Below are 15,056 nucleotides of genomic sequence, written 5' to 3'. Positions count from 1 at the left end.
AAAACCACTTTCTTCTGCTGTCACAGCCCAGTCACATTAGTATTGTCGTGTCCTTGCTCGCCCCTTCCCCAGCTGTGCCTGCATCCTAGCCATAAGTCTGCTGAATGGAGCAGCATCTCCATGTCTCTCTACTTTCAGCTTTGTCCTTTGCAGGGAGGAAGCAGCTGCAGCATTTTCCATCAATCCTCGCTCTGTTCTTTGCCCAGTCCTACATCAGGCAAGAGGAACTGTGCCAAGAGCTGTACCTGTCCCCCACTCAGCACACAGCTATCATTGCCTTGCTCCGGTGCAGGTAGTGGAGAGGTTCACACCATAATGTGTTTACCTGGAGTCCCAGACAAGGAAATCAGCCCTGATATTGCTGTACAAATACCATTGTACTGGCTGACCCCCCCAAAAAAACAAAAGCTCAACTACTACTTAGAAGGTAAGAACACCGCCTCTTTAAAAATTCCTCAGACTTCTAAAACCATCTCTTCTTCCCCCTCTTCCTCTGTAAACAGAGGCACAGCCTCAGCTTAATCACTACCAGGCAACTGGGGGAAAAAAATCTTTGTGATTACTTGATAACAGAACTTCACAAAACTTCTAAGTATGAACAGTCCTCCCCACCCCTGGCACAGCTGCTCTGGCACAGGCCTTTAAGGACTGCATTGTGGACAGCTTGTCGTGTGAGTTGCAGGCATGTAAAAATAAATATTCCAAGGTCAAGTATTTAAGGAAAAAAAAAAAGTGTTTGTTTATTTAGCATAGCCTAAATTGATGCTTATTTTTTTGTAATATTTAAAAAAACAATCAAGGGGCTTTTGCATGCTTTGCAAGTTGTAGAAGGCTGTGATAAGCACAGCTTGATAGAAGGGGAGCATTTAATTCACTGGTGCCCACAGAAAACAGCCTCCAAGCCAGCTCCAGCTGGGATGACATGAGCAATATGCCCAGGCAGCAGGGTGCAGAGCTGGTCCTGTCACCACAAAGTTGACAGACGCAGTTCTCGCTGGGTGTTAACTGCCAGTGATGACCGGATCAAGCTGCAGGAACATGACTTGCAAGGTGCTGTTTTGCCGCCACCTTTGCTCTTGCCCCAGAGGCTCTGCCACTACCCTGACCCCTACAGCAGCTCCTCTGGCTCACAGACCACCCAAAGCCCTTCCTGAAGTCCCGCTGCCCAGCTCGCCACAGCAGCCTGGAGAAGAAAAAAGGCAACCAGCAACACAAGTTGTTTGAAGGAACAACTGGGTTTTTTTAATAAAGTGTACAAAGTAGTAAAATGTCCATGAGGTGCCGTGACAGCTGTTACAAGAGACGATCTGAGTTCCCGGGGGCCTCGCGGTGAAACACCGATGAGCATTGGGTAGAGATGAAGGACCCGATCACGACACAGACCCACTGCTCCCACCAGCTCCTGCCCGGCCCTCACTGCATCTCTGGCTGGCCCCCACCATTTCTCCTGCCTAGCTGGTTCACCCACACCCGGTCGTTCCCGCTGTCCCACACTGCAGCGTCCCACACGCGTTCAACACGAATAACACACTGAACCAAGCGACCTGTCTGAGAGGCATGCATACGAAAAGGAAGAGTAAAAACACAACCCGACTGAACCCACAACAACAACAACAGCAGAATTTTAAGGCTATGCATAAAACAAAATGAAGCAATATCTTTAAAGCTAGGTAGCAAGAAGCATTTGTGAAGCATAAGGCTTGAGGCTTATTGATTCTTCAGAACAGGTTTATTTTGCTTTTCCTTCTTAAACATCAATGTACCATTTTTCTTCCTTTGCTTGAAGAGGCATTTTGTTTCCTTCTCATCACGGACATTTAACTGAGGGAGGTTATGTTGGAGCGGCCTCCTGGGGGTGCGACGATGCGCTTGCTTGCTGAGCGAACACCTTCGTCAATCTGGGTACCTGGGAGAGGACAAGAAAGCACAAAGGGAAGAGGGAAAGAGAAGTTAAGAGCATTTTCTTCACAGGACTAGGCAGTCAGGCTGGGGACTACAGCAACCTGCTGCCTCTCCAACTTCAGTAATGACCCCATTCAAGCAGTGGCTTGAACATCTGTATAAGGCTTCTCCACAAACACATCCACACAGCACAGCAAAAGCAGGGTCTGATGCTGCACCTCTGTGGCCGCAGTCCTTTCTTCTACTGCAAGGTGCAGTGGGGCAGAGGGCCAGCTCTGGCCCTGTCTTTTAAGGGACACAGAGAGTATCACCCTGCCAGGCTCTGCTCTTGTGCTCAGCTTGCCCTGAGCCACCTCCCAGCTGCCCCACACCCCACGCCAGGGTCTGCAACAGCCTGGGCAGTGGCCCAACACTCTCCCCGCCCAGACACCATGTGTGTTCACCTGACAGGCTGAATCCAGACTGATGGAGGTTCCTGATGGGAGGTGTCTGCCGTGTGGGAGACCCCCTGGTTGACCCCACGGGGGTGCCTCCCTTGGGGGTGGTGGTCAGGTCAAACACGGGTCCGTCATACATGCCCCGGGGCACAGCGTGCATCTCCGCCATCTGTCACCGGAGAGAAGAGGACAGTGACACTTTGCTCCCCGGGGGCATCCTGCCATAGCAGGATCATGCTCCAGCAGTCCTTGGCTCCCCAGTCCCACTGCAGAAGCAATTCACACTGCCAGAGCACTCTCTGTCCCTCCATCCTGTCTGCACTGCTGCCCACTCCTGCGTGACAGCCTCCCTTCACTCCCACCCTCCAGAACCTGCTGCAACAGGCACTCACTCAGCACGGGTCAATGCTGCCTGGATGGGGAAGGAAAAGGCCGTTTTGTGCCCAGTCTCTTTGTTTTTAACTCAGCATCTCCCTCCAGACTCCTGCTGCAGCAGGACAGCATCAAGGACAGGCATCACACACTGTTGACCCAGCTGAGCACTGGCCTCCAGCAGCCGCACACCATCAACACTAAGGTCAAAGTTCTCTACCCAAGGCCCAACTACCCCACCGTAGGTTCAAAACACACCAGTTTGCGGACACATTTCCAGGGTCTAGCGAGACCAGCAGAGGTAAACTGATCAGGTATTAGGGAAAAGGGCAATTGGACTAACAGCGTCAAAACTCCATCTCCTGGCATCCTTGGCTCCTCACCTTCCTCCTGGCTTTGATGCGTTTGTAGACATAGTCAGGGAAAGGGCTGCTGGGCAGGAAGCGTCCAGTCCCCTGGGTCACATGCAGATTTCCATCCTCCAGCATGATCTTCCCCTGGCATATGACAACCAGTGGGGCCCCCCGTAGCTCCATCCCTTCAAAGATGTTGTATTCAGCAGCCTGCAGCAAACAGGGGATGATGGTCAGGAGGAAAATGGGCACTGCCTGCCTAGTCGGGGCTGTTCAGCCCCCACACCTCACTGCTGACATTGCCAGTGCAGGGAAAGGACACCTGTAGCAGCATTGTCTGCCCCAGAAGTCTCCTATAGCTCACAAATTCATCACATTAAGAACCCATCAGAGTTCCCAACATGAACCAGGACCTGCTGCTGTGCAACTCCGTGTGAGCAAGGACTCAAACAACAGAGGAGGGCAGGATCTAGCCTTGAGGTAAGGTTTGAACAAAGTACACTGGCAAGGCCAGGGAAAATTTGTAGCTCAAAGAGGCACTCAGACAAGGAGAAATGCATGTCCTTATATATGCACGGGCCAGGGTCAGGAGACGACCAACACAGCAGGGTGAGAAAAGCCCGATGTGCAGAGCCCAGGGCTCACAGAGAGCCTGCCCCGCAGTCAAAACTGCGTGGCCTGGAGTCTGGACTCAGTTCCTCCTTCCCAGAGTCCAGCACGGCAAGGCAGCACTGAGCTCCCAGCAGCCAGGCTGCCTTTGTTCAATGCTACTCACACCCCACCCTCCAGCATTCCCAGAGGAGCAAAGCACTTACAGACTGATGGGTTTTTGCTGTGACGATCTTCACTGCATCGGGATCCCATATGACCAGATCACTGTCCGAGCCTACGGCTATTCTCCCTTTCCGTGGGTACAGGTTGAAGATCTTCGCAGCATTAGTGCTCGTCACAGCCACAAACTGGTTTTCATCCATCTTTCCTGTGGCCTGTTCAGACACAAAGAGAAGCAAGTGCTCTTTTGGGGAAAGGGAGAGCGAGAGCCCTGGGCAGCACCAGACTCACTTCCACATGAGCTACCAGCTGGCTGGGCTCAGGCCACTGGAGCTGATCTTACTACTGGTGCCAGACAGACGGAAAACTGAGGGCAGTCACAGCTCCTGGGTGCTCACCCTGAACTCACAACAGCTGCCTCTCCTGCTCTGGATTGTTTTGACTCTCAAAGCCAGAGAGGGCACAGGTGCTCCTCAGCTGCACAGGTGAGAACAGGGTGTCTGAGGTGCCCACCCACCCTGCCCTCTCCCTGCCGTGACTCTTACCACTGCCTTGTCCCAGATGATGGACATTCGTTCCTCTATGCCATTGGTCCCTTCGGGGATCGCTGTGAAGTTGTCTTTTCCAATTGCCTTTTGTGCAGTGCTGAATGTACAGTGGGCGCTTCCTGAGACCTGCAGGTCACCACTGCAGTGGGAACAGAAGCACTGTCAGTCATTTTGTGGTCAGACAACAGCAGGGACACAAGGGACATGGGTCTCCTCTGGGGTGCTGTCTACGGCTCCCTGGAAGTCACCCAGTTGCTGCTGGGTTCACAGGAGCAGGGGACAGGCAGCAGTTGGAAAGTCATCACTGCTGAGCAAAGGGAAGCAGAGCTTCACCGGCCAGCTCCCAGCACTGCCCACGTGAGACAAGTGGCCTCCAGTCTCTGGCTCCCACATCAGCTGCACCTGAATCCAGGATGGCACAGACACAACGGCTCTGCTCGGGGCTGTGAATCAGCCCTAATCCACTGGTAATCTCCATCTTCCTCTGACAATTTCTGCCATATGTCTGACTGCCTGCACAGTTGCAGACCTGGGCTGATGACACATGCTTCCTAATCTCCACCAGATTTGTCCCGGTGGAAGAAAACAAGCCACCCAGCCCAGCTGGGGCCTCACAATCTCTCCTCCTGCTGAAGCCTCACAGAACAGCATGGGAAAGGTGTCAGGACACACCTGCAGGCTGCATGGACTCAGAAGTGCACTTGCCTCTCCTTTGAGATCTGGGATATAGTTTAAGTGGAAGGGAAGGATTAGAAAGCTCAAAAGCTGGGCTTACTTTTCCCTGCCAGTCCCTAAGCCCTGTAACCATTTCATACATCCAGACTGAGTAGAGGCACATCTTGCTCGCTGACCACAGCAAAATCTAGGGTGGGCTGCATATTCAGACCCCAGTGCATCAGCAGCTCTTACGCCAGCCATGGCACAGCCCAGGTTTATCCCAACTTACTCCTCTACCGAGACACCTCTTACTGACCAGTCATCCCTTGCTCACATCTCATCAAAGATGTTTTCAGCATTACCTCAAAGGTCATTCCCATTTACACCCTGCTCTGTGTCAGTTGTCCCTGGCTAACACAGACCAGCTGCCATGGCCACAATTCAACGTGCAAACACAGGATGAGAGGGGTGTGCAATTCACACGTGGCAGGGCCAGCAGTCAGCTCTGTGTCCCTAGCTGCTGTGCGTGCCTTGACAGTGAGAGGATGAAGTATAACTGTGAAAGGTCAAAATTGCTGAAGTGCTTTTATTGTTTGTTCTCTACTTTCAACAAATCCCTTCTCCACTCCCTTGCCCTCAGGGTGAGAAAGGGATCCACCATCCCCATGGGATGTGCGCAAACTGCCCTTAAAGCCCTCTGCAGGCTGTACTACTGCTCACCTGTATGGGCATGAGAAAATGTCTGTTCTGTATTTGATTGGTGGGTCCCCACCAGTTCATAACACCTGTAATCCCCTCCACCTTCTCCCACATCATCGCAGCCATTCCCCACCCCACGCATGCAGGAGGGCTTCTCCAGTTTGATGAGTGCTCTAGTAGGCAAGTCTGTTAGCTGGTCCTCATTTCTTTGCCTTCTTCAGGGCATTAAAATAGTTCACGACTGCTTGCCCTGATATTTTTGTCATTACTGATGTGAAACTTATCATGCCTCCCCTGTCCTCCATCCACAGGGATAAACCACCAACAACCACTCCAAGTCAAAGCCATTTCATCAGTCAGCTCACTGAATGCCTACAGTGAAGGGGTTCAGGTTGGACTGACGTCTGTGCTGCCCAGTACTCCTTAACCTCTTCCTTCCCTATCTGAGGCCAGAGTCTGCTTCTCTCCGACAGCATCACCCAGCAGAGCTGCCCCTCACCTGGCCAGGAGGGAGTTGATGTAGTCAGGGGTTGTTGGATCTGGGCTTAGAGGCGGAGAGACCACAAATGCCGCAGCCTTGGCCCAATTCTTGCTCCAATAGTGTGTTCCATCAGTCCCGAGACTGGCCGTGATCGGTTCACCGAACACCACATTGCCTGCAAAGTAGGGCAGAAAGGATGTCATTTTGGTGGAGCATGGAGGCATTTTCTGTTCCACAGCACTATGAACAGCCTGCTGTGCCCAGAGGACACCCAGATCCATGTCAGGCTGTCCCACAGCACCGGTTTGGACCTCAGGTGCTGGGGTAGGCAGGAGGGACAGCAAAGGCCATTGATGCCAGGGGTGAGCTCTGCCCACCATCGCTGTAGGGGCCTCCCACTCAAGGGCACACACCCCATGGGCACAGCAAGCCTTGCATGGGAAGGCATGACCGCAGAGCTGTGTTCCCCAGGATACACTACAAACCACACTGGCAGCTTGGCATCCTGCCCCAGGAGATGGCTGCTTCCCAACCTGCCCTGCCCTGCGCAGGGAGGCCCCGGTCCACTCCAGCCCCTCCTGCACGCACTGGTGTCCCTGCGCTGCCACAGTGGCCGTTTCATCCCGCTGACTTTCAGCCCAAGAGCGACAGCCACATCTCCAAGCTGACCAACAGCACAGGCACAGCTGGCCGGGGTCACACATAAGAAATGACAGCCCACAATGGGGCAGGCAGGCCACAACGCAGCCTGACGCTGAACCATGCCAGGCTGACGACCAAGCCTCTCACAACATCCTTCATCGTCATCCTCTGTGTGTTCCTCCTCCTTTATCCCTTGTAAATATTTACCACATGCCACCAAAGAGCTGGCAGGCTCGTTCCTCTCCGGTGCCTCACTCCAGGGACAGGCCAGGGGAGAGGGCAGCAGCTAGTGACCATGGCTCTTTGCAGGGCAGGGAGGACAGCCGTGAGGACATGGGTACGACTTAATCCAGCTGCCCAGGATCGCAGCAGTGACAGCAAGGCTGTGTGCAGCAATAGCGGCCACTCACCTTTTTTTCTGGCTTGCGAAATGAGGTCAGCAGCACTTTTGCTCATCACTTTAGTTACGTAGAGGGGACAGTTGGTCTGGCTGGCAATAGTGATGGCCCGGAAGACAGCTTCTGCTTCCAGCTAGAAGAGAGAACAGTGCACAGCTACAGAGGAGCACTAGGTGGGTCGAGAAGAGCCCCTGCTCCTCTCAGCGGACCACAGACTGCTGCTGGCATCCTGTGCCTTTGCTCTTACCCTTGACTCTCCAAGGGCTGGTTAATCAGGGAGACCTGAAGGGGGAAGTTTCAGTCTTCCTTGGGCCTGGCTCAACCCGCAGGCTACAGCCGCAGGATTCTAGGCAGGGGAACAGTGCCTGGACCATACTCACAGGCCAGCGCAGAGCTGCATCTGCTGATTTTTAACATCACCTGTTTCCAGCTCTCCCAACAGCCAGAGAAGCCCAGGGACTGCTGCCCTCACTTGACAGCACAGCTCACAGGCTGATGCCAGACAGCGAAAGGGTCTGTCCCTTCAGACTGCTCAGTGCTCCAGGCTCTTTGGTGGCTGGGTACAGCAGGCAAGGTGCTCGCAGGCTGTTCACATCAGGGCCTGGCTGTCCTGCTCGTCCCAGTCTGCTGACACCTACCTCGTGTTACACTGTCCTGCTGTTAGTGGAGGGTGGATTTCCAGCACGAGGGCTATCTTTGGACTCTTACATCAGCCCGTGCTCAGCCTAAGCTAAACCCTAGAGGTTCTCCAAGTGTTTGCTCAACAGTTTGGCTTCAAGCTTCAGCATGAGAAAGATCAAAACAGAAGCCTTAAAAAGACAATGCACCAATCATGCAACTCCCAGGGGAGGCTAGGACTGCCCGATGCAGGGAACGCAGGAATTGCCCACAGGCCAGGCAGCTGCTGTGCCAGCTTAACTCTCCGGGCAGCAGGAGAAGCCCAGCACCACACCAGACACACATGCACCCGTACGCCCCTCATACTTTTGCAGGCTATTTGCTGCACAGTGAAAAGAGGCTTTTCTCTGATGCTTAAAGACTCTTTCAACAGAAATTTAAACAAGAAAACATTTTTATCAGTGCACTTATGGACTTGAGCAGTTGATGGGGTTTAAACATGGACAGAGGCAAACACTCATCACTGAATACCCTTCACAGCAGGTTACAATCTGGAGTAGCGCCATCCTGCCCTACCACATCACCACCACCACCTGATAGAATATTACGTCTTCAACCCGCACTGAGACCTCTTCGGGACAGAGCAGACCCATGGAACTACAGACCACTCTTCCAATGCTTTGCCATCAACCTGCAGGCTTTAGGGTAGTAGCTGGGTTATTTGCCCTGTACCTACCATTTTCCCAGATAGAGTATGTTCTGGTAGAGGACACTGCAGTTTCAAAGGCAATAAGACCCATATGTGGCTGAACAGACGGTACATAGAGCCTTCTTGCACTGCTCTCAGTTGCCTTATGCTTTAGTGGCATTTCAAGATCAAACACTCAGCGTTTTGCTGGCTTTGAATGAGAAGAACCACAGTGCTGCCTTATGATAACAGGACAGTTCTCAAATCCTGGCACAAACACAGCATCCCGTAATTGCAGATTAGCTTGCCAACTAGTGGCAACAGGTCTAGAGCCGTAAAAAAATAAATGTCAGTTTACATACAGCAGGACTCTGATCTACTGTATTTGACATTCAGTGTCCTCCCTGTGCAGGAAAATGCTTTACAGCCTCATACTTCAAAAAGAACAAGCACTGCATTACACTAGGCTATAGATGTTGTTAGCAGCCATAACACAGTCAACTTCTTACACTTCCAATTTAAGCCAACTAACTTTATTTCCAGCAGACCCTGAAGTACAAATCTCCCCCCCCTGCTCCCCTGCTTGGCTTTGCTATTGTACCAAATTCCTATTGTCTCTTTTCTTTCATGTGCTGTGGAAAGTTAAAAGCATCTCTCGGCAGGGAGCTATCTCAGGAAAACCTATCTAAAATTAGACTCAACTCAGATTAAGGGACCAAACAGAAAAATACCCTGTGAGCTAAAATTAGAAGTAATCTAATTAGTGTCTTGACAATGACTTGTAACCAGGAAATTCCCCCTCTCCTTCCCTCCCACTCCTTCCACCAATGGCTTTGTCCATCTGATTTTGAAACAACCTTCAGACGATAAGCAGAGATTAAGCAGGAAGAGGCTGGAATCTGCATGCACTCCCATCCATGTGAACAGTGAACTTTAAGAAGAACCAAAACTCACCACTAAATCCTTCTCACACCCATAAAGTCACCTACACAAGACAAATGCCCCCAGAGCGGCCCCATATGCTGCTACAGCCATATAGACCTTTTTGTTGATTGATTAACCTCTGAGAGACTCAGAAGCCCCTGTCTCTGCTAAGAGACTCAAGCAAAACTGGAAAATGTTTGCCACAAATGTGCACCTCGCTCTTTCCTCAGCTGATGATGAACAAGACAGTACTGCCTGCGTAAAGATACCCACAGATGGATACACACACACACTCCACTTGCTTGCTCCCACCTCATACATTAAGCCCTAAGGTGACTTGTGGGGAATGCTCTTCAGCGTAGCAAGGTTATTATCGCCCTTTGCATCTTACCTCCTCAGGTCTGCTCAGCACATGGCCCTCAGGGCCAGTTATGCCCATCTCCAACATCCTGGCTTGTTCCTAGGACATCAAAAGGACAGAGGGATGTTGTAAGACTCTGAAACTATCAACCACAGAAAAGCAGATCCCTCTTGTGTCAAGCCCTCCCCTCTGGGCTGCCATCACCCAGCATCCTGTGTGTCCAACCGTGCATGGTGAGTGGCTGCTGCACCCTCAAGGGGTGGGAAAGGACGGGAAAACACAAGTGCTGGGAGGGAGCTCAGGCATCAGCTGAAACCTCTTTGATGAAACAAACGGAGTGTGGAGGAAAAAAGGGTACAAAACTCCCCAGCTCCATAACAGAGCCATCCAATTGTGCACTACAGCTCTACAAAGTCCAAACAAAAACTGATCATTGTAGCCTGAGAGGCTGTTTGAAGAATGACCTCTTAGTTCACACTCCTTCAATGAGAGACAGGAAAAAACAAGTACTGCAGAACATAACTGAGTAATGTCTTCTCTGTCAATAAAAATCAAAATATTTGGACTTCTCTCCTCCAGCACCGATTACAACATAGCGGGCCAATACAGCCTACACACTTGAACAGCAGACAACATCCCTCACAACAATTTCCTTGCAAATCCAGCTCCATTCCCAGTGCTGGCTTACAGCAGGGAAAAAAAAAATATCTCTTGCCATGGCACTTTTCAATACACTTTGTCTCTCTTAGCCAATTACGTGCAAAGCAAAGGTCTCTCACTCTCCACACTAAAAAAGCGCTGTGGTTGGAGTGAACATACCGTACTTGATGGCCCATTCTCTTCCATCTAGATAATTGTTAATTCACTATTTCAAATTTGCTTATGCACCGCGCAGAAAATCTTGGTACACTTGATATTGCTGCGAGCAGCAGAGATCAACTTGCAGAAGACATCTGTGCAGCTCTATTCATTTCGTTAATGCTGCACACTGAACCTGCCTTGGATAGATTTTCAGTCCTCGTATACCAGAAGAGCAGTTGAGTTACCTGTGCAATTATATCCCCATTTTCAGCGTGAACTTGAGCTATGGCACCCAGCTCTGCCAGGCAGCTGAATATCTCATACAGCTGAAATAGAAACAAGAAGAAATCATTACTGAGCAGACAGACTGCCTGGCCTGGTCTGTGCAGCCTTGGCACCCGCACCTTGGTCCCGCAGCCCTGGCAGGAGCTGGTGTGGGCACTCTGGGACCAGCACTGGCCATGCCGGGCAGTGCTCTCCAAAGGCTGCAGCCACTGGCAGATGCCCTCAGTGATCTCCACAACAGTGCAGGAGCCCAGGTGGCCCGTAGCTAGTGGGCCAAGCCTGTAGCCAGGGAAGCTCTCTGAGGCAGAGAGGAGCTGTAATGCCCAGCCAAGTGCAGTGAGCCACCTGTCACCCTGCTCCTAGCACAGCTACCCTGTCCCCGCTGCCCCTCACATCATCACAAGCAAGGGGGAAAGTGGGTCTTACCTCAGTGTTTGACATCTGGTACATATCCTTGTAAGCCATGTACACCATGAAGGAGTTCACGCCTAAAGGCAGAGCACAGAGCAGAGAGGGGTGAGCCGGGGGCTCTGGGATAGCCCCAGTCAGGCTGCCGGCGCAGGGCTGCCTTCCCCAGCAGCTCATCCGCATTGTGGCCACACAGGATCCCAGCAGGCACTTGGTGGCAAGAGGATGGATGACAGCATGGTCACCCCTTCCCTCCTTCCACCAAGACCACCTCACAGCAAGCAGACATGGCTTGCCAAGGCCAGGGAGTGGTGGGCAACAAACCTTTCTCTTGGACCAGTGTGTGCAGCTCCTGCCGGACACGGTCACTCCAGCGGGGGATGTCCACGTGCAGCGCATAATCGCAGCAGGCTTTCCCGTCAGCCCACTCCCGCCACCGCTCCAAGGCTTCCACCAGGCTGGACTCAGGGTCTGGCACCACATGGTCCACTGCAGAGGCACATTGGGGGCAAGGGGTGGGCACAGGCGCCCCGCCCGGCCACCCCACTGCAAACCAACAGGCATCTCTGCAATCCACGCTTCTCCTCAGCAGCTTCAGGACAGCTCTAAAGAGGCCTCCATCACCTCCACAATGTGACTGGGCTCCTCTAAATGCATTTATCGGCAGAGAAACACATAGAGCCCTTGCTTAACAGCCTTTGGCATGGGACCAGTGGCTTTTACAGGCTTCTGCTGAGAAATCAGCTGAAGGGCCTTGTCCTTCCTCATCCCCCACTTCCACTCCATTAACACATAGCCCCCTCCCACGCTGCAATACTAATGCACTTTTTATTGCCCACCATGTATTCCCCATTGACCATCTCTGGCCCTGCCACAGTCCATCTTACACAACTTATTTTTTTGGCTCACAGGGCAAGGAGATCCAGTGGAGGGAGGACAAGAAACCTAGTCCTTTACTGGAAGTGTCAACAGTTGCTCCTGCATCCCAAGAAACCCCACAGTGCACACAGTTGTTGCCACTGCACAGCAATAAAATCCAGACCTCAGACCGGTGAATAGCCATGCCTTCTTCAGGGAAAGACCTTGGAATTCCTTTTCCTTTTTCATTAGTGCTGTTTATTTCTGAGCAGTGTGGGATGCCAGGACATTGCTCTATTCTTCTGCTCAGAGTCATCTGAGCATCATGCTGCCCTATTTTTTCTTAACAGCAAAAAAAGTTACGCCACTGTTCCTTTTTGAGTGTCCCAGGGTACAAGTGTCTGCAGACAATGAAGCACTGCAGAACATGGGATCTGCAAGGGCAAGGGGTCCTAGGCAAATCTCTTTTCCCATCACTCCATTATTACTAAGGATTCCAAAGATTCATCCCAATCCTCATTCTCTAGATTGCACTGACAGAGACCATAGAAAATATGAGCACACTGTCATGGACCTTTAAAACAAAGACTGAAAAGCAAAGAGAAAAAGAAATAACTGAGTGATATTCCAAGAGTGCTGGTGCTGTTACATACAGGACCTGCCTACTGCACTCACTGATCATGGTGGTTCCACCAGCGAGGGCCGCTTTCGTTCCTTGGAAGAAATCATCCACAGCTGTCATCCCCTTGTATGGCATCTGCAGGTGAGTGTGGACATCAATTCCTCCAGGGATCACCATCTTCCCATTGGCTTCTATGGTTTTGACCCCTCCAGGAACAATCAGGTTGTCTCCAATCTGCCTGATAAGATCACACCAAGGTGGTGAGCCACACACAAAAGAAAACAAGCCACAACGAAACCAAAGAACAGTTCAGCCAGGGAGCAGACAAGTCAGCTCCTCCTGCCGGAAGAAATTCCCCACTCCTTCCACCCCCACACCTGACCTTGCAGGACCCAACAGAGTAAAATCACCTCACTGCAGCAAAATGGAGGATTGCCTGGCTCACTTAAACCTACAATTTGCACAGTTGAGGGGTAGCCGCCATCTGTCTGACGGCTCTAGGGGTGACTGCGATGTTACCTGGTGTCTGGGCAAGCACTGGATTGGGGTAGCTGAGGAGTACAGTCTGATGGGCATGTAGGTCTCAGCAGTGTATGGTGAGAAGCTGCCTAGGACACTTTGTACCCCCGACTCACCGGTCAGGCTCCTGACAGCATTTCCAGCACAGCAATCTTACCTGTTCACCCAGGGTACATGCTCACAAAACCCAACACCAGCCCTGCTTCCAGTAAGCTGCACCCCTAATCTCCCCTCTCCCCCGTCCTTCTCCCCACCTTAAGTACGGCTCAAGTCTGAGGCTTACTTACAGTGAAAGATGATTTCCCAGCATAATGCCACAGCTGCTAGGCCAGCTCAGGGCTTGTCAGGGACTTGTCATGCTGCTTGCAGCACAAAGTCCCAACATTAAAGGGAAACTGGGGAAGAGCTTACAAAGTGCACAGCATGGCTGGCTGCAGCCCGGCTGGGCTCATGGCACAGCCTGGAAGCACTGGGCTCACTCTCTCCCCAAGGAGTGCAGACAGCATACTTTCCTCTTCCCCAAGACCTCCCCTCCCTCTCATGTTGTCTTCATGCCCCTGAGGGACATCTTTGCTACCAGCCGGGCCATGCTGCAGTGAAGGCAGTTAAAATCCCAAGTACTTGAAAATATCTTCTGGAAAAAGGAAACCTAAGAAGTTCCAGAATACATCTACTCATAACCTAAAATACCACCACAGTCCTCTGGAGTCTGTGCTGTTCTAGCATACGACATTCTCCTCCCTAGGTACACCCAGCCCTCCAGCAGGCCAGGTCACCTGGACCTTCGGGCTCCCTCCACTCAGCCCCCCACCCCCTCAATCCCTTTAGCAGTCCATATGTAGCACACAGCCTTCAAATCTCTTCTTTCAGAAATCCTATTTTCATCAAGCCTTCCTCAGCCTTCCCTGATAAATCAAGATAAAAGACAAGTTGGGTTTAGCAGAAAACTTCTGATTTCCTTGGCACACTGGGGAAGTAAATGAGGAACAAGGTCCATTTTAGCACTTCATTCAAGAGCCTTAGTGACTTTGCAGGGTTTTTTCCTCAGATAATAAAAGTTCTGTGGACAGAACTGCTCACTCCAGTGTCCTCACAGCAATAAAGCAGCAGCTCTTTCCACCGTTTTTATTGAGATGAATCCATCACTAAAAGAAATAAACTATTCACTATATTTTTATCAGAATTCACCTGTGAGAGCATTTCACTTGGGAGGCAAGGAAATTCTGACCTCCAGGTTGCAGATGAGGTTAAATGATAGTCTGTACCACAGCAAGACCTGAAGCTGGCTCTGATGCCTGCCTTGGTACGAGTACTAGTCAGTCATGAACACTCCTGCTCAGGAGCTAAAAACAGCCTCATAAAACTACAGTCCCACTTCTTGAAGTGTTTCTCTGCTCCTGGATTTTTGAAATACACCATCCTGGGAAGGCTGGATATTTTCCTGTTATCATAGAGCTAGCAATGCCTTTCCAAGTCTCTCTGCTATGAACTATCACAGTTCTTTCAATCGTGTGATACATCTGCCACTTCTGAACAGTAGCCTTTGAACAATGGAGGTTTTACTGCACCTCTGAAACACAAACAAAAAGCTGGGGAGGACTCAGAGGTTAGCCTGCAATTTCTGAACATCTCAAGGATGCAGACGACCTGGGGCACAGCTCAACTGCAATTCCATCACTGGAGTCACTAAGTAAACGTGTCAGGCAATCGTC

At 51.3% G+C, this 15,056-nt stretch overlaps 1 protein-coding gene across 2 annotated transcripts in view; it reads right to left on the bottom strand.

Annotated features, from left to right (window-relative positions):
• Positions 1 to 1,216: 1,216 nt before the first annotated feature.
• DPYSL3 (dihydropyrimidinase like 3) overlaps positions 1,217 to 15,056 on the bottom strand; it is a 28,341-nt gene continuing 14,501 nt past the window's right edge. For both annotated transcript variants that reach the window (XM_069869719.1, XM_069869720.1), the window contains exons 3-14: positions 12,879 to 13,063; positions 11,670 to 11,834; positions 11,364 to 11,425; positions 10,898 to 10,978; positions 9,882 to 9,950; positions 7,273 to 7,393; positions 6,239 to 6,395; positions 4,381 to 4,522; positions 3,880 to 4,050; positions 3,095 to 3,274; positions 2,346 to 2,508; positions 1,217 to 1,906 (exon numbers count right to left, since the gene is read on the bottom strand). In XM_069869719.1, the coding sequence (XP_069725820.1) occupies positions 1,818 to 1,906; positions 2,346 to 2,508; positions 3,095 to 3,274; positions 3,880 to 4,050; positions 4,381 to 4,522; positions 6,239 to 6,395; positions 7,273 to 7,393; positions 9,882 to 9,950; positions 10,898 to 10,978; positions 11,364 to 11,425; positions 11,670 to 11,834; positions 12,879 to 13,063 (1,585 nt within the window). In that variant the 3' untranslated portion in view covers positions 1,217 to 1,817. The remainder of the gene's footprint in view (positions 1,907 to 2,345; positions 2,509 to 3,094; positions 3,275 to 3,879; positions 4,051 to 4,380; positions 4,523 to 6,238; positions 6,396 to 7,272; positions 7,394 to 9,881; positions 9,951 to 10,897; positions 10,979 to 11,363; positions 11,426 to 11,669; positions 11,835 to 12,878; positions 13,064 to 15,056) is intronic.

The sequence above is a fragment of the Phaenicophaeus curvirostris genome, chromosome 15, assembly GCF_032191515.1.
Source record: "Phaenicophaeus curvirostris isolate KB17595 chromosome 15, BPBGC_Pcur_1.0, whole genome shotgun sequence".
Taxonomy (NCBI): domain Eukaryota; kingdom Metazoa; phylum Chordata; class Aves; order Cuculiformes; family Cuculidae; genus Phaenicophaeus; species Phaenicophaeus curvirostris.
This window is presented reverse-complemented; position numbering and strand designations above follow the sequence as displayed.